Source organism: Coregonus lavaretus (assembly GCF_964263955.1).
Source record: "Coregonus lavaretus genome assembly, chromosome: 11".
NCBI classification, from domain to species: Eukaryota; Metazoa; Chordata; class Actinopteri; order Salmoniformes; family Salmonidae; genus Coregonus; species Coregonus lavaretus.
Genome location: NC_139998.1, coordinates 42003037 through 42025287, shown reverse-complemented (window position 1 = coordinate 42025287; position 22251 = coordinate 42003037). Strand labels below are relative to the sequence as shown.

Sequence of the window (22251 nt, the reverse complement as noted above, 5' to 3'; positions counted from 1 at the left end):
TAGCTCAGTTGGTAGAGCATGGCGCTTGCAACGCCAGGGTTGTGGGTTCGTTTCCCACGGGGGGCCAGTATGAAAATGTATGCCCTCACTAACTGTAAGTCACTCTGGATAAGACCGTCTGCTAAATGACTAAAATGTCAAATGTAATGATGGCAGCTGGTCCTTTTGTGGCAGGGCTGAAATGCAGTGGAAATGTTTTTGGGAGATTAAGTTCATTTTCATGGCAAAGAGGGACTTTGCAATTCATTGCAATTAATCTGATCACTCTTCATGACATTCTGGAGTATATGCAAATTGCCATAATCAAAACTGAGGCAGCAGACTTTGTGAAAATTTGTATTTGTGTCATTCTCAACTTTTGACCACGACAGTGCATTTGGAAAGTATTCAGACCCCTTTACTTTTTCCACATGTTGTTACGTTACAGTTAAAATTGATTAAATTGTTTTTTTCCCCCCTCATTACTCTACACACAATACCCCATAGTAAGTATTCAGACCCTTTGCTATGAGAGTCAACATTTTGCTCAGGTGCATCCTGTTTCCATTGATCATTCTTGAGATATTTCTACAACTTGATTGGAGTCCAACTGTGGTTAATTGATTGGACATGATTGGACATGATTTGGAAAGGCACACACCTGTCTATATAAGGTCCCACAGTTGACAGCGCGTGTCAGGGCAAAAACCAAGCCATGAGGTTGAAGGAATTGTCCGTAGAGCTCCGAGACAGGATTGTGTGAAGGCACAGTTCTGGGGAAGGGTACCAAAAAATGTCTGCAGCATTGAAGATCCCCAAGAACACAGTGGCCTCCATCATTCTTAAATGGAAGAAGTTTGGAACCACCAAGACTCTTCCCTCCACTTCCTGACATCCCTATAGGCTGCCTCATCATCGTCGGTGATCAGGCCTACCACCGTCGTGTCGTCAGCAAACTTGGTGTTGGAGTCGTGCGCTGCCACCAAGTCGTGGGTGAACAGGGAGTACAGGAGGGGACTAAGTATACAATCCTTGAGTGGCCCCCGTTTTGATGCTTAGCGTGCCGGATTTGTTGTTGCCTACGCACACCGCCTGGGGGCGACCCGTCAGGAAGTCCAGGATCCAGTTGCAGAGGGAGGTGTTCAGTCCCAGTGTCTTGTGCCTGGTGATGAGCTTGGCGGGACTATGGTGTTGAATGCTTTGCTGTAGTCAATTAACCACATTCTTACGTGGGTATTTATTTTGTCCAGGTGGGAAAGGGCAGTGTGGAATGCAATAGAGATTCCGTCATCTGTAGATCTGTTGGGGCGTTATGTGAATTGGAGTGAGTTCAGGGTGTCTGGGATGATGGTTTTGATATGAGCCATGACCAGCCATTCAAAATTCTTGGTCTGCTTGAAACAAGTTTGTATTACAGACCGGGTCAGGGATAGGTTGAAAATGTCAGTGAAGACACTAGCCAGCTGGTTACGCATCCTGGTATTCCGTCTGGCCCCGCCGGCTTGCAAATGTTAACCTGTTTCAAGGTCTTACTCAAATCGGCTATGGAGCGCGAGAGCACACAGTCGTACAAAACAGCTGGTGCTCTCATGCATGGTTGTTACTTCCCTCGAAGCTAGCATAAAGGCATTTCGCTCGTCTGGTAGGCTCAGGTCGCTGGGCACCTTTGTAATCTGTGAGAGTTTGCAAGCCCTGCCACATCCATCGAGCGTCAGCGCCGGCGTAGTAGGATTCTATCTTAGTCCTGTATTGACGCTTTGCCTGTTTGATGGCTCGTGGGAGGTCGTAGCGGGATTTCTTAAGCGCCTGGATCGTGAAGAGCTGTGTGCTCTGTGGTTTATGCATGCTCCCCATCCCCTTCAGATAGATGCTCTTTGTGCTCAGGGATGGGTACAAACAGGGCACATCTGTCCTTGTTATGTCGCAGAGCTCAGTCCCTCTCCTCTTAGCTCAACAGTGTTTCACCCACCATTTTATAGGCAGGTGCCTTACCCCCACCTACATTTTGCTTTAATGTTTTGATTGAGATGTGTTCTGCAATAGGCATTGGATGTTGCTTTGAGGGTCTTTTTGCCCCTCCCACCTTGAAAATAGCAACATTTTTTTGAAACACTGAGCAGATGTGGAGGATGACAGCAAAGGGACGTTCAGTTCTGTCCACAAATTTGCTATAAGATTGAGGTCAGGGTTTTGTGATGGCCACTCCAATACCTTGACTTTGTGCCACAACTTTGGAAGAATATTTGGGGTCATTGTCCATTTGGAAGACCCATTTGCGACCAAGCTTTAACTTCCTGACTGATGTCTTGAGATGTTGCTTCAATATATCCACATAATTTTCCTTCCTCATGATGCCATCTATTTTGTGAAGTGCACCAGTCCCTCCTGCAGCAAAGCACCCCCACAGCATGATTCTGCCACCCCCGTGCTTCACGGTTGGGATGGTGTTCTTTGGCTAGCAAGCTACCCCCTTTTTCCTCCAAACATAACAATGGTCATTATGGCCAAACAGTTCTATTTTTGTTTCATCAGACCAGAGCACATTTCTCCAAAAAGTACGATCTTTGTCCCCATGTGCAGTTGCAAACCGTAGTCTGGCTTTTTTATGGCGGTTTTGGAGCAGTGGCTTCTTCCTTGCTGAGTGGCCTTTCAGGTTATGTCGAAATAGGACTCGTTTTACTGTGGATATAGATACTTTTGTACCTGTTTCCTCCAGCATCTTCACAAGGTTCTTTGCTGTTGTTCTGGGATTGATTTGCACTCTTAGCACCAAAGTACGTTAATCTCTAGGAGACAGAATGTGTCTCCTTCCTGAGCGGTATGACGGCTGTCTGGTTCCATGGTGTTTATACTTGCGTACTATTGTTTGTACAGATGAACGTGGTACTTTCAGGCGTTTGGAAATTGCTCCCAAGGATGAACCAGACTTGTGGAGGTCTACCATTTTTTTTCTGAGGTCTTGGCTGATTTTCTTTTGATTTTCCCATGATGTCAAGCAAAGAGGCACAGAGTTTGAAGGTAGGCCTTGAAATACATCCACAGGTACACCTCCAATTGACTCAAATGATGTCAATTAGCCTATCAGAAGCTTCTAAAGCCATGACATAATTTTCTGGAATTTTCCAAGCTGTTTAAAGGCACAGTCAACTTAGTGTATGTAAACTTCTAACCCACTGGAATTGTGATACAGTGAATTATAAGTGAAATAATTTGTCTGTAAACAATTGTTGGAAAAATTACTTATGTCATGCACAAAGTAGATGTCCTAACGGACTTGCCAAAACTATAGTTTGTTAACAAGACATTTTGTGGAGTGGTTGAAAAATGAGTTTTAATGACTCCAACATAACTGTATGTAAACTTCCGACTTCAACTGTACATACGCGTGCATGTATGTGCGGCTATCAATTACTCAAAAGTCCAAGCATCTGTCTGACCTCTAAAATATTTTGATCTTCTTTTGTTCTCATGTGTGCCTCAAACAAGTCAAGTGGGAATTGAACCCCAGTCCCAAACAGCATTTGAGGATTTCAGACTGATCCACTCAACTCATTTACAGGTCCAATGAACTGGCAATCAAGTGGTTTGTGACAATAAAAACTGCACACACTTGACAAGCCCTAGCTGAATTTGTGGACCTTGTGAGCGTCAGAGATTTAGCTAACAGTCATCAAAGAAATTGACTGGAGACATGTCTATCCTTAACCTTGACATGGAGCACTTGACTGGTAAATGTGTTTTTTTTGTGCTAGTGTCAAGATGACATGACAATAGCCCCTTTGCAGAAAGTAGCCTGAGTGTTTAGGCCGGCCTTGTACACTCTTGAAGGTACACCAGAGTGTGATCTGTTTTGATGTGAGCCATAGCAGCGATGTTTTCAAGCACGTAAAGCCCTGATTCTAATGTGCCAGCACGTTTATAGGGCACAGTTTCTGACAATAATTGAACATGGTCAACATTCTGGTCTCCAGATGTGAAAGGGTAAACAAGATTCAGAGCACTGGTGGATGTTTTATTCTAAAGCAGGGATGGGCAACATGAGGGGCATCAGTGGCTCACAGGTCTGCGTACCCACATCCAGACCTACACATCAGCGTTTCCGTTAGAAAAATGTGGCACGGGACATTTGACCGGCAGCATTTTAATTTACTGGACATTTGAGAAATGTACTAGACGCATATGAATTGGCATCCATCCACTGTGCTCAGAATGAAAGAAATCACATTTAGATTATGGTAATTTATATTTTTAGAACATTCAACTTGAGGATGCAACGACATGCGTCTTTCTTACTTAATTCCATTGCGCATTTGAAGATGTTAGAATAACTGTCCACATTTGACTTTTCCTCAGCCAACAAGATGAGTAATGAACAGCAAAATCACTACTCTATCTACTATCCCCATAGAAAAAAAGTGTACCTATTCTATTGGTCATCCTGTCGTTCTGTGCGAGAAAGAAATAGCCCATTCCAAACAAACTCTGGGACAGTTGTGGAATGATAGATCCCAAATTCATACAACCAGTAGGCCTACGCTACGTCTATGTAATGTATATATAATTTTTTTTTATGAGGCTGATACAACAGATCAGAACATTTAGCTTAAAATGTTGATTAACTATTATTTCTTCACATTATAAGTGCAGCAATGAGCACAAGGCAGTAGACTACGTGTGAATGTTGGTTCCATAATGCAGTTAGCAGGAAAACACTGTTGTCAAAAGCACACCGCACATGGGAGAGGTTTTATGACACAGAGATGAAAATATCCGTTAGAAATTTAGGAGGGGACATCTAAAGATCCATCAACTAGCATGGGTTGCTAATATGATTAGGATTGTGCCTTTTGGCTACTGGACAATTAAAGAAAGTTGATTTTGAAAACCAATAGAAATTGAGGGAAATAGGCTACTGGTTTCAATGGCATATGGAATTGGGCTTATAAAACATATTACCTCAACTACCCTGTGCCCCTGCACATTGACTCGGTACTGGTAGTCCTTGTATATAGCCTCATTATTGTTATTTTATTGTGTTACTATTTATTTTTCTACTTTTTAACTCTGTTGTTGTTGGGAAAGGGCTCGTAAGTAGGCATTTCACGGTAAGGTCTACACCTGTTGTATTCGGCGCATGTGACAAGTACGATTTCGATTTTAAAAGCATGTTTCACTCCAGCAGCAACAGGAGCTGTAGCAGCAGCTCTCGCTCTGTCTGACAGATTTTCCCGCTAAAACTAGGTTCTATATCTGTATGCTGTGCGTGTGTGATAAATAAGATATATAATGACTAACGAAAATACACAAGTGCCAATTTAATTCCACTAAATTATGCAAACTACATAACAACATAATGGCAATCATTTATTTGAATGGTAAATCTCTATAGATAAACTGGGTAAATCAAGATGTACTGTACCCTAGGCCTATCCACAATACTGCTGTTGGAGCTAGGAACACAAGCATTTCGCTACACCTGCAATAACATCTGCTAAATATGTGTATGTGAACAATAAAATGTCATTTGATTTGAATGCATATTCAATAGGAGTGTGTGCATGCATTGAGTTATTGAGCTTGTTTTGGCTGATGACAAACAATCTGTTTCCCTTCCATTTGGGACTTCTTTTATTGTACTGATCAAAAACATTTGCATAGAAGTAGCTTCTTTTATAAAAATGTGCGCTGTCTCTTTAACCAGTAATGACATCATTTACAGAGCACAGTCAGTTCGCTGAGGCAATAGATCATCTTTGGGAGAGACGTGAGAGAAACCAAATAAGTGAATGAATAAAGTTTTTGGTAGCAATCATCTTTGAAATCAGCATATTTTGCGTTATATTTAGCATATTATCACAAACAAGGTACTAGGGTAGTGAATTGATGTTAGCGTTCACTGTCAGCTAGCATAGCAAAGAAAGTTTACCTACAAAACTGGAAGCTACCGGCATCTTCTTGCATTGTAAAGTGTTCTAGCCTGTATGGACATTGTTTTGCGAACAGTAATTAACAGTTTCATCATTTCTACATGCTATGTCACATTATTCAAGTGTGTTAACTTCTGTGCAAAACATTTTAGCTGCTCCCCTCTTGACAGTGGAGTGATTTTTGTTTTAATAGTTAATTTCCTGCAATTCTACACATTTTGCCATGGGCCGTAGAGAACATTTTGCAGTTTTAAAGCAAGTTTGCTGCAATTCTACACATTTGACAGTTTTTAATGATATCTGAGTGAGAGTGACTAACAAAATCAATGGGGGACCCCCCGGTTGGTAATTCGACCATGATTACTACATTTTAGTCATTTAGCAGACGCTCTTATCCAGAGCGACTTACAGTTAGTGAGTGCATACATTTTCATACTGGCCCCCCGTGGGAAAACGAACCCACAACCCTGGCGTTGGAAGCGCCATGCTCTACCAACTGAGCTACAGGGGACTACAAGTTTAGATAACTGGCTAGACTTACCTATCTACAAATGTTTAGCTGGCATGGGCTAAATGAGTGACTGTCAATGACTGACATAAAAAGAGAAACTGCTGATGCACAGTAACATTTTGAAATTGCACCTTGTGTATTCTACTATTCTAACTCTCAACTTTAAGTTGAGACCCTGACTGAGTTGTTGCTATTCTGTTTTTCTAAATGAGTCTGTATTGCTTCGGTGTGAAGATCATTGGCAATCAATGTTTTAAGCTGTTTGACCTACACCAAAATAAAGTTATAATAATCTCACATTTTCCATTCTACTTTATATAGGCTACATGGATTACTATTGATGGTGATCAATTCGGTGATATAGATTGATTGTCATTTTGTGTCCTTCAGTTGTCTGTGTAAAAGTTTCAGTGGCCTTTTCTCTGGCAGGCATTTGTGTTGTGGAATGCAGACGACGGCGTATCCCTCCCTCCCAGTTGCAGGCCAGCCGCCTCTCCTGCTGCCAGTCGGTCTCTCCAGGGGTTAAAACCACAGACCGGTTTAAACCGGTTCTCAGGGAAGTGCTTTATGTCTCCCGTGGAATCTTGGGAAGGGTCATGTGGAGCTCTGCTCTGGTGATGTCACAGTGGATGAAAAAGACCTTGAGTCAGCAGCTTTCTTTATCTGATGGGAGAAGTGTGTACACAGGTATACAGTGGCTGCCCCAATGATTGTTTAGAACCTCTATAAGGGGAGAGATGAGGCAATTATATTTACTCAAGTGGAGACCGCAGGCTAGAAGTGCAAAAGTCAGACAGTTTGAAAGGAGATAAGAGTAGGTCTAATGTTATTCCCAATCCAATTCCCTGTACCCCAACTCGAGTCCAGAACGCACACACTTTCGAGTCGAGGACACTCTGATTCTTGTTTCAGTTCATAACCTGCGTTTGTGTGTCTGTCTGTGAGATATTTGCATGTCTGTGTGAGTGATTCTTTATCCATGGTGTTGTGCAGTGTAATAGTTGTGGGTGAAGCTGGTGTTTGAGCTGAGTGGGTCTCCCTTCTCCATCCTCTGCTATTACCGTAATGAGGGGGGAATTGGGTCAGCATCTGGGGAGCTGGCACTCAGAGACAGGCCTGTGTTGCAGTCAGGTCAGTCAGACAGAGAGCCCCCCTCCCCAGTACAGCTGGAGGAATTAATACCCGGCCTGCTACCACAGTCCACACTCCACTGATATGGGTGCCTCAGTGGGCATTTAGGTTTCATTTGTGCTGTTTTCATTGGTAAAGTGCCTCATTGTTGAATTGGCCCAGTTATTTCCCCCACAGGGGTTTTTCTATTGCACTCCTCATTATCAACCAGTGTTTAACTTCCAACTCATTTTGAGGCGGTGCGTCATTAGCTATGCTGTCCACAGACACTGACCTGTGTGTGTTTATCCATATCTCTAACCCCCGTCTCTCTCTATCCCAGGTAGAGCGATGTCGGAGGAGGCGGTGCGTCAGACGCGCAGCCGGAAGCGGGCCCTGGAGAGGGACATGGTGGCCCCTGGCAGCCCTGGAGGGGAGCTGGACAGTAAGAAGGTAAAGCTGGAGAACTGTGACCTGTTACCTGCCGCAGACGGACCTATAGCTCTAGTGGCTGTGGGTGGAGGAGGAGATGTGGTGAAGACTGAGCAGACAGCCAAGGTGGCCAGCATGAGCATCCTGAAGACCGGTGAGGTCAAGGCTACCGTCAAAGTGGAGGTGCAGACCGGGGACAGGCCTGTAGATATGAGCACATCCAAGAGGTGAGACAAACTGATTACATACACACACACACACACACACACACTCACACACTGGTAGCCTACACTCTGACTGGCTGTACATTTGAACCAGTCCTAACTGAACTGTGGTACCCTCAGACGCTGTCTATTTTGGTTAATAGTATTACCGTCACACTCTGGATTTAGATTTCATTTTAGAATGTTGCTCTAAAATGTTTTTTTCCCATCTGGCCTGTGGTGCATGTTTACAATATGATGGATTGTCTCTGAGTCTGTACAGGGTCAATTTAGGTGATTAGATTATTCTACTGCTTTGTTTTGACTGGAAAGGGACATTTGCTTGACAACGACTGTGTGTGTGTTTGAACTACTGTCTGCACTAGCTAGCGAGTGGGCTTCTCACACAGGAAGTGCATGTCTGCGCTCCCTCGGTTCTGGGTGGCCTGTCCCCATTTTGAAAAGTTTGAGGCTCCGGCTGACTGCCTCCATTTTCTCCAGCACCTGAACTCTGCCTCACTTTACACAAAATGAAGGTCACAAACTGTCACAAACTGGTTCCAGCTGGCCGTTGCCATGGTTTCCACATTGGAAGGAGCAGTTGGGGAAGGCAGGGCTGTTGTTGGGTGGGTGTGTCACATGACCAGGGCAGGGAAATTCCTGATGTCATGTGATCTCTTCACTCAGTAGAGTGATTAAAATACACTGGAGGTGAGCGCAGTAGTGAGAAAGGAAGATGGCCTCCAAGGAAGGGCCTTTTATGTATCGCAGAAGTTTGCCCTTATGTCACCTTTTCCTGTACTGCTATAGTTTAAATGTATTTGATTGAACTTGTAGCGTTTGCACTGCAGAGGAGATCTAGCGTTTTGATCCAACTGTTTCATAAACAGGGTGCAGAGGGCTAGAATACGCAATGCTTTCCACTGTCATTGAATTAGAAATATATTAAAAACACTATTTTGGCCAGATAGATCTTAATAGACTAGCTAGTGAAAACTGTTGATGACGTTTGTCTATGTCCAGTTTCATGAATAGTGGTTTGAAGGAATGCACTTTTTCTACCTGATACTTTGCTCCCATGAGTTTACTAATTCAGTGGAAGTGGAAGTCAATACTGCAGAGTATTTCAGAGAAGCAGTAGCTAGTAGAAACAGAAGCAGTGGCCTCTGGATCTTATGTAACCAGGTACTTGGCTTTTGTTTATGCGTGTCTAATCAGCTTTCAGGGTGGAGGAGATTGCCTTGTCACCACAATAACCCTCACTTTACCCATTGCCAGGGCTAGGAGTTTCTCCTGGTTAGGTCCTGTGTGTGAGGCCTCCCTATCCATCAGTTTACTCTTTGTCCAACGTGGTCCGTTGCTTTACAAGGCCCCTGTATAACCAGCTGTGGATGGTGTGACTGTGAATCATAGCTACTGTATCTCCCTCTGCCTCCCTTCTAAACTGAACCAGCCCTCAGCCCTGTTACCACAGCAGGGCTCTGGGATGTTTTGCACCAGCCAGGGAGACTGTGCCCTTGTTGAGTGTCCTACCCTCTGCAACGTAGCCCAAGACACACATGGTCAGTAAATGAGTGAGTGAGAGTGTATACAATAGGCTGGGTCCTAGCCATGTTCCCCTCCCCCACCCCTTTCACTCTCCCCTCCAGTGTCTCCTGTAGGCCTCTGCTCTGCGACTCTGGTGTCAGCAACTGGGAGGGGTGGGGCCCTGACCTACCGGGCCCCGGGCACAGCTACTGTCCCTACCAAGAGTCAACATGCCCCCCCCCCCCCACAGGGTACGATCGGGACGGAGGGGGGAGCATTCCATCTCCTCCATCGGCCTTTCACTCCCCCTCTCCGTCACAGGCTCCACGCTGCATACCGCTGCTCCCCTTAGTCCTCCTCAGGCTGGAGGAAACAACAGCTAGCTACAGCCACAGATGGAGCAATGAGGCCAGATCTAATCTCCCTGGAACATTTTAGTCATTTAGCAGACACTCTTATCCAGAGCGACTTACAGTTAGTGAGTGCATACATTTTCATACTGGCCCCCCGTGGGAAACGAACCCACAACCCTGCCGTTGCAAGCGCCATGCTCTACCAACTGAGCTACAGGGGACTACAACTTACAACTTGTGGCTGAGCCTTGGTCATAAACTCACTAATTTTGGGCCTAGTTTCTGACACTACCATACCAGTGGAAATATATGAAGAGGAGGCTCTTATTCAGACCGGGCTCCCACTTCACCATGATTGGTCTATCAATTTCAGATCGACTTGGTACACTGTTCACTCACTCATAGACCACTTAAAAGTTATCATTTACCGCCCTCTACTGGACGAATGCTGATACTGTCTGTCTGCATACTGGCCCTTGTGGCCATCATTTGTAATATGATTAGTGAGTGTTGTGTGATCACACACAAATTAATTTGTGTGAGGAAAGAGGGTTTGGCTTTCCATATCTTCTTTGCTTTCCATGTCTTATTTTTGCCTACTACTAATGTCGAGTTTAGTTATTTAGTTTTCGTTTGTTTCTCTCTTCTCTCAGTGACGTAAAGAAAGAGAGGCAGCTCCTGTCATCAAATGATGATGTCATAGTGCTGTCAGACAACGAGCCGTCCATCCCCATCATGAACGGCCTGAACCACTACAGAAAGACAGACACTGACCTGCTCATGGTACGACTATACACACACACAGAGAGAGAACGACTCCTCTCTTTGTGCAACTCCCAATGTGTCTAAATCCTTCATGGATTCAAATAAATTCGAATGTAATTGTGTGTTTGACACACCGCTGTCTTCCCGTGTGTAGAAGAGCAGGCCAGATGAGAGGGAGCACGTCATCAAACAGTTGAAGGAGGAGCTGAGACTACAGGAGGCCAAGCTGGTGCTGCTGAAGAAACTACGACACAGCCAGATCCAGAAGGAGAGCGCTGTACAGAAGGTATCTAAACAAACACACACACATACACACACATACAGTGTATTCAGACCCCTTGACTTTTTCCACATTTTGTTACCTTACGGCCTTATTCTAAAATTGATTAAATATTTTTTTCCCCTCATCAATCTACAAACAATACCCCATAATACCCCACAAAGCAAGATCAGGTTTTTAGAAATTTTTGCAAATGTATAAAAAATAAAAAACGGAAATACCTTATTTACATAAGTATTCAGACCCATAGCTATGAGACTCGAAATTGAGCTCAGGTGCGTCCTGTTTCCATTGATCATCCTTGAGATGTTTCTACTTGATAGGAGTCCACCTGTGGTAAATTCAATTGATTGGACATGATTTGGAAAGGCACACAAATCAAATCAAATGTTATTTGTCACATGCGCCGAATACAACAGGTGAAGACCTTACAGTGAAATGCTTACTTACAAGCCCTTAAACAACAATGCAGTTTTAAGAAAAATAAGTGTTAAGTAAAAAATAGATAATAAAAATTAAAGAGCAGCAGTAAAATAACAATAGCAAGCCTATATACAGGGGGTACCGGTACAGAGTCAATGTGCGGGGGCACAGGTTAGTCAAGGTAATTGAGGAAATATGTACACCTGTCTATATAAGGTCCCACAGTTGACAGTGCATGTCAGAGCAAAAACCAAGCCATGAGGTCGAAGGAATTGTCCGTAGAGCTCAGAGACAGGATTGTGTCAAGGCACAGATCTGAGGAAGGGTACCAAAAAATGTCTGCAGCATTGAAGGCCCCCAAGAACACAGTGGCCTCATCATTCTTAAATGGAAGAAGTTTGGAACTACTAAGACTCTTCCTAGAGCTGGCCGCCCGGCCAAACTGAGCAATCGGGGGAGAATGGCCTTGGTCAGGGAGGTGACCAAGCACCCGATGGGCGCTCTGACAGAGCTCCAGAGTTCCTTTGTGGAGATGGGAGACCTTCCAGAAGGACAACCATTTCTGCAGCACTCCACCAATCAGGCCTTTATGGTAGAGTGGCCAGACTGAAGCCACTTCTCAGTAAAAGGCACATGACAGCCCGCTTGGAGTTTGCCAAAAGGCACCTAAAGGACTCTGACCATGAAAACAATATTCGCTGGTCTGATGAAACCAAGATTGAACTCGTTGGCCTCCATGCCATGTGTCACGTCTGGAGGAAACCTGGCACCATCCCTATGGTGAAGCATGGTGGTGGCAGCATCATGCTGTGGGGATGTTTTTCAGCGGCAGGGACTGGGAGACTAGTCAGGATCGAGGGAAAGATGAACGGAGCAAAGTACAGAGAGATCCTTGATGAAAACCTTCTCCAGAGCGCTCAGGACTTCAGACTGGGGTGAAGATTCACCTTTCAACAGGACAACAACCCTAAGCACACAGCCAAGACAATGCAGGAGTGGCTTCGGGACAAGTCTCTGAATGTCCTTGAGTGGCCCAGCCAGAGCCCGGACGTGAACCCGATCAAACATCTCTGGAGAGACCTGAAAATAGCTGTGCAGCGACACTCCGCATCCAACCTGACAGAGCTTGAGAGGATCTGCAGAGAGGAATGGGAGAAACTCCCCAAATAAAGGTGTGCCAAGCTTGTAGCGTCATACCCAAGAAGACTCAAGGCTTTAATCGCTGCCAAAGGTACTTCGACAAAGTACTGAGTAAAGGGTCTGAATACTTATGTAAATATGACATTTTGAGTTTGTTTTATTTTATAAATTTGCAAAAATTTCTAAACCTGTTTTTGCTTTGTCATTATGGGGTATTGTGTGTAGATTGATGAGGGGGAAAAAACAATGTAATACATTTTTGAATAAGGCTGTAACGTAACAAAAAGTTGAAAAAGGGGTCTGAATACTTTCCAAATGCACTGTATACACACACATGCACACATACTCACACACGTATGCAAGCACCTGTGCACACAGGCACACAGGTGCGCACACACACAGGCACAGAAGTACACTCACACACGCACAAAGCTTGCCATCAATAGTCTGGTCTCTCTCTCTCTTCTCTTTCTCTTTTCTTCTCTCTCTCACTCTCACTCATTCACTCACTCTCTATTTCTCTCCCTCTGTTCTCCAGCCAACCTCTGGCTCTGTGGCCACTCCTCCACCTCTGGTCAGAGGCAGCATCGCATCAGGCAAAGGACCGCTACAGGTACAGACAGCTACTGCTCATTGCCACTATACCATACAACAATCATTACATTACTGCTATTATCAGAATCACCTTTATTCGCCAAGTACATTTACACATACCCAGAATTTGCCGTAGTGTGAAGGTGCTGCCAGCAATAGACAATATACAAACAGAATAGAGACACATGGCCACATAGACATCATACAGAATATATACAATGTCCACCTCAACGGACATTTAACCTGCCCCCACCCAATGGACATTTATCATGCTGAATAGCCACCACTAGTCAGCCCACTGCTCCCCTTGTCCCCCTCCTGCCCCCCCCCCTCCCGGACTCCCCCCCGTTTCTCTCCTTATAGACATTCCCCCCCCCCTCAACTGACATTTTCCCTGCCCCCACCCCAATGGTCATTTATCATGTTACAGTTGTAAATATGTATATTGTTATTATTATTATTTATATTTTTATTAATTTTTCTGTTATTCACTTCCCTTTGACCTGCACTGTTGGAGCTTGAAGCTTAATATTTGCACTGTACCCTGCATTTACATCTGCAACCCTGTGCATGTGACTAATAAACTCCCTCTCTAAACATTAAACTCTGGAGTATAGGCTGATTACAGTGGGAATATACAATTTACAGAGGGGATATATCTATCTATAAACTGGGTGGTTCAAGCCCTGAATGCTGATTGGCTGAAAGCCGTGGTATATCAGACCGTAAACCATGGGTATTATCAATCAATCAATCAATTTTATTTTATATAGCCCTTCTTACATCAGCTAATATCTCGAAGTGCTGTACAGAAACCCAGCCTAAAACCCCAAACAGCTAGTAATGCAGGTGTAGAAGCACGGTGGCTAGGAAAAACTCCCTAGAAAGGCGAAAACCTAGGAAGAAACCTAGAGAGGAACCAGGCTATGAGGGGTGGCCAGTCCTCTTCTGGCTGTGCCGGGTGGAGATTATAACAGAACCATGCCAAGATGTTCAAAAATGTTCATAAGTGACAAGCATGGTCAAATAATAATCAGGAATAAATCTCAGTTGGCTTTTCATAGCCGATCATTAAGAGTTGAAAACAGCAGGTCTGGGACAGGTAGGGGTTCCATAACCGCAGGCAGAACAGTTGAAACTGGAATAGCAGCAAGGCCATTGGTAACCAGTTTATAATAGCAATAAGGCACCACGGGGGTTTGTGATATATGGCCAATATATACCACGGCTAAGGGCTGTGCCTAAGAACAGCCCTTAGCCATGGTATGTTGGCCATATACCATGCTCTCTCGTGCCTTATTGCTTTAATAAGTAGAGGGAGGGATGTACAGCACATTCACACTCCTTGTAATTGTATATCACTGTATCCATTAAATCACTAAGCACATTCAAGCTATCTGTACTAGCTTGTTATCAGTGTGTCTGTTCAACCATGCTATCAGAGGTAATCACATGCATCTTGCTGTGACACTACAGCTGATGTGACATGGCTCTGTTTTGCCTCTACTCGATATGACTTGACAGAATGATTGATTGAATATGACATGAAAGGGACTGGCCACTTGCCAGCAAATGTCAACAGTGATCATGTGGTATCATCACAAGATGCTTTCATGGTCAAGTCTAATTTCCATTAAATCATGATTTACCCAAAAGTCTGAGTTACATGTGGATCTTGCGCAGTAATGTAGTATATATATATATTTATATATACATACACACACACTGGACTCCGATATTGCTCGTCCTAATATTTGTTAATTCCATTATTTTACTTTTAGATTCACGTGTATTGTTCGATATTACTTCACTGTTGGAGCTAGGAACACAAGCATTTCGCTTCACCCGCAATAACATCTGCTAAATATGTGTATGCAACGAATAAAATTAGATTTTTGATTTGATTTGGTTGTGTAAAGTTGAAACCCTGTTGTTGTCGTTTTGTGTCTAGGTGTCGTCAGGCCGTAGCTCAGGCACAGTGATCCCTCCTCCATTGGTCCGGGGTGGGCAGCACGTCCCGTCCAAGCAGAACTCCCAGACCGTCATGCCACCCCTGGTCAGAGGGGCACAGGTAACTTGTACTCTGGTACTTACCATTTCAACTTACTTTAATTGTTGTCTGTATGCCCATTTAGTACTTGTACAATGTGACTTATTAATACGAATTCTACATTCCCTGTATGATCAGTGTATTTTTTTCATATGTTTTCCTGCTACTTTCATGCTTTAAAACACATTTGATTCCTTGGCAGTGAACTCTCTTAACTAATAGACCAAATGCTCAATACTAGTTGGTTCTACACGCAGTGCGCTTGTCACAGTCTATTCCAGTAAATTCATTTTACAGTGATATGGATATTGACATATTTTCTCTCAATCTCCTTTCAATTCAAGGGGCTTTATTGGCATGGGAAACATGTGTTTACATTGCCAAAGCAAGTGAAATAAACAAAAGTGAGAAGACACAAAACAATATAAACTAAACACAAATAGAAATGAACAGTAAACATTGGGCTCTCCATGCCCTCTCCTGCCTCTGTCCCTCTCCCTGTGTGTGTGACTCCACTCCCCCCTTCCCCTCTCCCTTATGTCCATGTCCTGCCCATGTCCTGCCCATGTCCTGCCCATGTCCTGCCCATGTCCTGCCCATGTCCTGTGTGTGTGTGTGACGTTGTCAGCCCATCGCGGTGTCTCCCCAGCAGATCGCGTCCCTGCGGCAGCATCAGCATTCAGTGTCGGGCCCCCCTCCCCTGCTGCTGGCCCCCAGGGCCTCGGTCCCCAATGTCCAGGTGCAGGGCCAGAGGGTCATCCAGCAGGGCCTCATCAGGGTGGCCAATGTCCCCAACACCAACGTCCTGGTCAACATACCACAGGTCAGAACACACTCTATCACCCAGGTCAGTCAGAAACACAGTCTATCCACATTACTACATTACTGCCAGGACACCAACGTACTGGCCAGCATTTTATATTAAGACCTCTTCCAAAGAGCACATTTCAGAAATGCATCCCCACAGTGTTGGACTCCCAACAGCACTACTTCTCCATCTAATTTCATCCTGACTAGTGAGTGTGTGTCTGTTCCCCAGGGCTCACAGAAGGGCTTATCTGTGACGTCTCAGGCTGGGATGGGCAGTGGCGTGTCCACGGTCCAGGCCAACGAGTCCCCGGCCGCTCGCCAGGCGGCCGCCAAGCTGGCGCTGCGTAAGCAGCTGGAGAAGACACTGTTGGAGATCCCTCCTCCCAAACCTCCCGCCCCCGAGTTCAACTTCCTGCCGTCAGCAGCTAACAACGAGTTCATCTACCTGATGGGCCTGGAGGAGGTGGTGCAGAACCTGGTGGACACACTGGGACGGGGTGGGTTTATACTTTTATTCAAAAATATAGATTTTTTGCATCAGCACAAGCATAAGGTATTTATGGTAGTACTACGTAGTCATAGCTAATCTCTTACAGTGAGTTTTTTGTTGGCTGCCATGGGTTCTTGTCATTCTAACTCATTGCTCTATTTGAAAACTACTGACCTACAAGGTACATAATACTGACATGTCATTTTTCGGTATTTCGCTCTCAGGCAAGAAACCGGGTCAGTCAGTGACCCCCGTCCCCAAGGAGCCGCACACCTGTGCCCAGTGCAAGACGGACTTCACGTCGCGCTGGCGCTCGGAGAAGAGCGGCCCCGTCCTGTGCGACCACTGCATGTCGTCCAACCTGAAGAAGGCCCTGAAGGCAGAGCACACCAACCGGCTGAAGGCGGCCTTCGTCAAGGCCCTGCAGCAGGAGCAGGAGATAGAGCAGCGGATCCTCCAGCAGGCCGCGTCTCCCGTCTCCAAAACGTCGCCCTCTTCCTCTGGGATGAAGAGTGAGCAGCAGCAGCATGTGCTGGCGTCTCAACAGTACAAGCAGGCCAGAGCCCAGCTCCAGCTTCAGCAGCAGCAGCATAGAGGCATGCCTATGGCCCGCCACCACTCCTCCATCAAGCAGGTCAGCACTGGGACACAACATTACCGCTACACACTACTAACTCATACGGAAGGGGAAGCTTGTCTGGTGTACATTTTCTGATACCTTGAAAAAAAACAACTGTGGCATACTTTTTGATTCTATGAACACATTGGTTAATTACTAACGTTCCTGTTTTCTCCCTCCTCTCTCAGAGCTCTGGTCAGATGTCCCGTAGTGTGCAGCAGGCGGTGGGGTCTCGCGGTGTCACTCACTCGTTCTCCACGTCCTCTCAGCAGCTGCAGAACGCTGTGACCGCAGCCGCGCTGGTGAGCAGGCCAGGTAAGCATGCCATGCGCCCGGCGCAGGGCGCAAAGGGCAGCAGTGGCAGCAGTAACCCCTCGGCCAACGCCAACGCCTGGAGGAAGCAGACCACCGGGAACTCAGGTAGATGAACCTGTACAGGACCGAGACAAGACCCTGTCCTCACCTGCACACTGTGGTCTCTGTCTCTCTCTCTGTCTCTCTCTGTCTCTCTGTCTCTCTCTCTCTGTCTCTCTCTCTCTCTCTCTGTCTCTCTGTCTCTCTCTATATATACATACATACATACATACATACAGGTATCACTAAAGGTTGTGGAAGGTTCGTTTTTACCTCGATGGGGTGACAGTCAGTCTGAGATGTAAATTAGCTTTAGCTAGCTGTCCCCTTCTCTCTCTCCATGCCTTTTCTTGTGTAATTCCCAGGTGGTGGGTTAGACTCATTGTTAGAATGTAGAATCCTTTCATTCATCAGGGCCTTCTACAGGTTGGGTAGTAGGTAGCCTAGCAGTTAAAAGCATTGGGCCAGTAACGGAAAGATTGCTAGTTCGAATCCCAGAGCTGATTAGGTGAAAAGTATGTGCCCTTGAGCAAGGCACGTAACCCTAATTGCTTTTGTAAGTCGCTCTGGATAAGAGTGTCTGCTAAATGACTAAAATGTAATTCATTCATTCCAATAAAACACTAATTGTATTGTCCTTTTATATTCTGCTATTGCTGACACGCTAACAGATGGTACAAGGTATGGCTGTATAGCTTGCAGACACGCTAACAGATGGTACAGGGTATGGCTGTATAGTCTGCAGACACGCTAACAGATGGTACAGGGTATGGCTGTATAGCCTGCAGACACGCTAACAGATGGTACAAGGTATGGCTGTATAGTCTGCAGACACGCTAACAGATGGTACAGGGTATGGCTGTATAGCCTGCAGACACGCTAACAGATGGTACAGGGTATGGCTGTATAGTCTGCAGACACGCTAACAGATGGTACAGGGTATGGCTGTATAGTCTGCAGACACGCTAACAGATGGTACAGGGTATGGCTGTATAGCCTGCAGACACGCTAACAGATGGTACAGGGTATGGCTGTATAGCCTGCAGACACGCTAACAGATGGTACAGGGTATGGCTGTATAGTCTGCAGACACGCTAACAGATGGTACAAGGTATGGCTGTATAGTCTGCAGACACGCTAACAGATGGTACAAGGTATGGCTGTATAGTCTGCAGACACGCTAACAGATGGTACAAGGTATTGCTATATAGTCTGCAGACAGGCTAACAGATGGTAGAGGGTATGGCTGTATAGTCTGCAGACAGGCTAATGGATGGTAGAGGGTATGGCTGTATAGCCTGCAGACACGCTAACAGATGGTACAAGGTATGGCTGTATAGTCTGCAGACACGCTAACAGATGGTACAAGGTATTGCTATATAGTCTGCAGACAGGCTAACAGATGGTAGAGGGTATGGCTGTATAGCCTGCAGACAGGCTAATGGATGGTAGAGGGTATGGCTGTATAGCCTGCAGACACGCTAACAGATGGTACAAGGTATGGCTGTATAGTCTGCAGACACGCTAACAGATGGTACAAGGGATTGCTATATAGTCTGCAGACAGGCTAATGGATGGTAGAGGGTATGGCTGTATAGCCTGCAGATAGGCTAACGGATGGTAGAAGGTGTTTGAGATGTCTGCTGTTTGGGCCTAATGAACGTGTCCCTGGTTCCAGTCCTGTATACTCACTGCTGAGTTTGTTGTCTCCCTTCAGGTGTGACCATGGCCTATGTGAACCCCAGCCTGTCTGTCCACAAGACCACCACCTCAGCCAACCTGGAGCGCCAGCGAGAGTACCTCCTGGACATGATTCCCTCCCGCTCCATCTCCCAGACATCAAACACATGGAAATAACACCACCACTTAATATCAATCTGAATAATAGTCATTCTCATGATAAACTTAACAATGGAATCCTCTTGGGAAAACAACACCAGATGATCTACTCTCGAGCTATGAAATAAAAACAACACCCACCATCTTCCTTTCTTCCTCTGATGTCCGGAGTCTTCAATTCCATTGTGGAGTACTGGTGTTACTGGGACAGTACAGGGCTCTGAGATAAGCTACATCCCATGAGTCAAAGGGGTTGCACGAACTTAATCTCTCTCAAACAGTTTTGGTGCCCCTCTGCCCTTTCCTCCATGGCCGTATCTGTGGCTCTCCTTGGCTCTGCAGGTGACAGGACAGTTAACATCATCCACTGGGAATTATGCCTCTTCATACTTACTCCACCCCCCCCCCCCTTCTACCTATAAGATCCAGGACCGGGTCTCTCTCTGGCCTCAGTGGCAGGCTGGTGGCACCTGACTGACTGACTGACTAGAGGACCATCCACGGAATACGAAAATGGCTTCAGCTTTGCAAAAACTAAATAATAAAAATAAAAACATCTACACACACAGACTGCCTCCTCTTTGAACCGACGGTGGTGCAGAACTGAGGAGAAGCCTAGAGTGTGTCTGGTTATTTTGTATGGTTGAATGTTAGATTATTTTTTCTTTTTTTTTCTGTAAATCATATCCTGTGTCGAGATTGTGCTCCCTACTATTTTGGAATTGGACTCGTGGAGGTCTGTGTGTGAAAGGTAACGTTACTGTTGAGGTGGTTTTACATCTGCTAGTTTAGTGTTTAATTTTTTTTTTAAGACTTGTTTTCTAAGCTGAAAAGAACATGAAGTAACTGACTTAATATGTACAAACATGGAACACATTGTGGGAGGACTATTCTTCTTGAATTTAATTTTAATTTTTATGTAACCTTCCAAAGAAATGGTTGAGCCCAAATGGATCACTTCTTTCTACTGTTTTAACCCTCGTCGTTAAAATAAAGACAGGATGTGCTTTTTTTCTGAAATGCAAAAGAGGAGGGGGAAGGGATGTCATCTTATGAAATAATTTTGCTTTTAGTCATCGGTTGTGGTGCATTACTTTTCTTCTTATAGGCAAATGCAGTCTCTAGGTATACTTAAATACTTTTAGTGTTTTCTTTTACAAGGGAGAGTGTATGAGTTATGTCACGTCCCTTAATTAGCTAGCTAGCTAGCCCATCTGGTGGAAAGGCCAGCGGTATTGCATTTTTATAGGTGGTGCAGTAGAGGGTGAGAAGCTGTTGAAATATGCACCATGCTTACAAAGCTCACTCTCAGACGGAATAAGACGGTGCTGTGTCAGTATATGAGGGCTTACGAGGTCGAGCTTCTGTATCAAAACATGGTTCAGAACTACACAACAGTTCAGTGGCCTAGTAGAAATTAATCTGAAAGGAAATGATCAAACGACAATGCTTTGAATTTAGGTTGTATCTTAATGTCTTGTGCAGCCAAATACATTTTTCATTTTTTTTCCTCCTACAAATGTCCCTGCTTTCTCCTGATAAGTTTTGATAGCAGTGTGTGTCCTCAGAAAGTGCAGTCTTAATTAATACATTTTCATTTGAACCCTGTTGTTTTCTGTAACCACCAAGCTATTTGTCTGATCACCCATTGTTGTTATAATTTTGGTACCTTGTTTTTCCATAGCTGCCCCTAGATCAGATTTCAGATAGATTAATTTGCTTGCATCTCTAATAACACCACATTCTCCATATAGTGAACTACTTAAGATAGAGCTCTGGGTAAAATTATTGAACTATATAGGGTGTAATTTGAGATTCGCCTGTTTGTCAATCTCTTGGAGCCCTGCTCTCAGAACCATGATGGCCGATGGTTAGGGTCCTGGCCAGTGTTCCAGGGGTTATGGCCAGAAGGGATACAGCTTATGTCAGAAATGGCCAAAAATGACTTTTCATAGCAGGTTAGGAGAATTAGGTAAAGGTTAGGAAAAGGGTTAGGGTTAGCTAAAATGCAAAAAATCCAAAACAACTTTTGATGTCAATTTCACATACTGTGCTGTCCTGACTACTGCCTGCTGCTGTTTGACAACCTACACCATTCCGTTTTACCAGGGGTGCTAGTACTGTTTAGCGCATAGCACCTCACCCTTTAAAAATAAATGTACAAGAAATGTTTCTATTTGTTTTTTTCTCTGCTCTGTCAAGTAATAATAATAAAACTAATTTTAACCCCTTTTCCTTTTTATTAAGGGGTTTGTTTGTTATAAAGTGTGTAATATTGACTTGAATGACTTGCTGACTTTTTTAAATGTTTTAATTATTTTTTTGTAGGCCTATTGGAGTGCACCTTGTAGTTTATAACAACATGATCAGGCTTATTGGCCTGACCTTTCAAAGCCATATACAGTGAGGGGAAAAAAGTATTTGATCCCCTGCTGATTTTGTACGTTTGCCCACTGACAAAGAAATGATCAGTCTATAATTTTAATGGTAGGTTTATTTGAACAGTGAGACAGAATAACAACAACAAAATCCAGAAAAACGCATGTCAAAAATGTTATAAATTGATTTGCATTTTAATGAGGGAAATAAGTATTTTACCCCCTCTCAATCAGAAAGATTTCTGCCTCCCAGGTGTCTTTTATACAGGTAACGAGCTGAGATTAGGAGCACACTCTTAAAGGGAGTGCTCCTAATCTCAGTTTGTTACCTGTATAAAAGACACCTGTCAACAGAAGCAAGCAATCAATCAATCAGATTCCAAACTCTCCACCATGCCCAAGACCAAAGAGCTCTCCAAGGATGTCAGGGACAAGATTGTAGACCTACACAATGCTGGAATGGGCTA

General features: G+C 44.6%; 1 protein-coding gene across 7 annotated transcripts in view; it reads left to right on the top strand.

The window, feature by feature from the left end:
* Window positions 1-21637, top strand: part of LOC311137462 (transcriptional repressor p66-alpha-like) — a 44388-nt gene extending 22751 nt beyond the window's left edge. The window contains exons 2-11 of one of the 7 annotated variants that reach the window (XM_084171990.1): window positions 7871-8186; window positions 10696-10825; window positions 10962-11093; window positions 13189-13263; window positions 15196-15315; window positions 15947-16141; window positions 16334-16601; window positions 16819-17228; window positions 17402-17633; window positions 19285-21637. In XM_084171990.1, coding sequence (XP_084028116.1) covers window positions 7879-8186; window positions 10696-10825; window positions 10962-11093; window positions 13189-13263; window positions 15196-15315; window positions 15947-16141; window positions 16334-16601; window positions 16819-17228; window positions 17402-17633; window positions 19285-19424 — 2010 coding nt within the window. In that variant the 5' untranslated portion in view covers window positions 7871-7878 and the 3' untranslated portion in view covers window positions 19425-21637. Of the gene's footprint in view, window positions 1-7870; window positions 8187-10695; window positions 10826-10961; window positions 11094-13188; window positions 13264-15195; window positions 15331-15922; window positions 16142-16333; window positions 16602-16818; window positions 17229-17401; window positions 17634-19284 lie in introns of all 7 variants that reach the window. The other 6 variants (XM_084171991.1, XM_084171988.1, XM_084171989.1 and 3 more) reach the window with 6 other exon arrangements.
* Window positions 21638-22251: the final 614 nt, after the last annotated feature.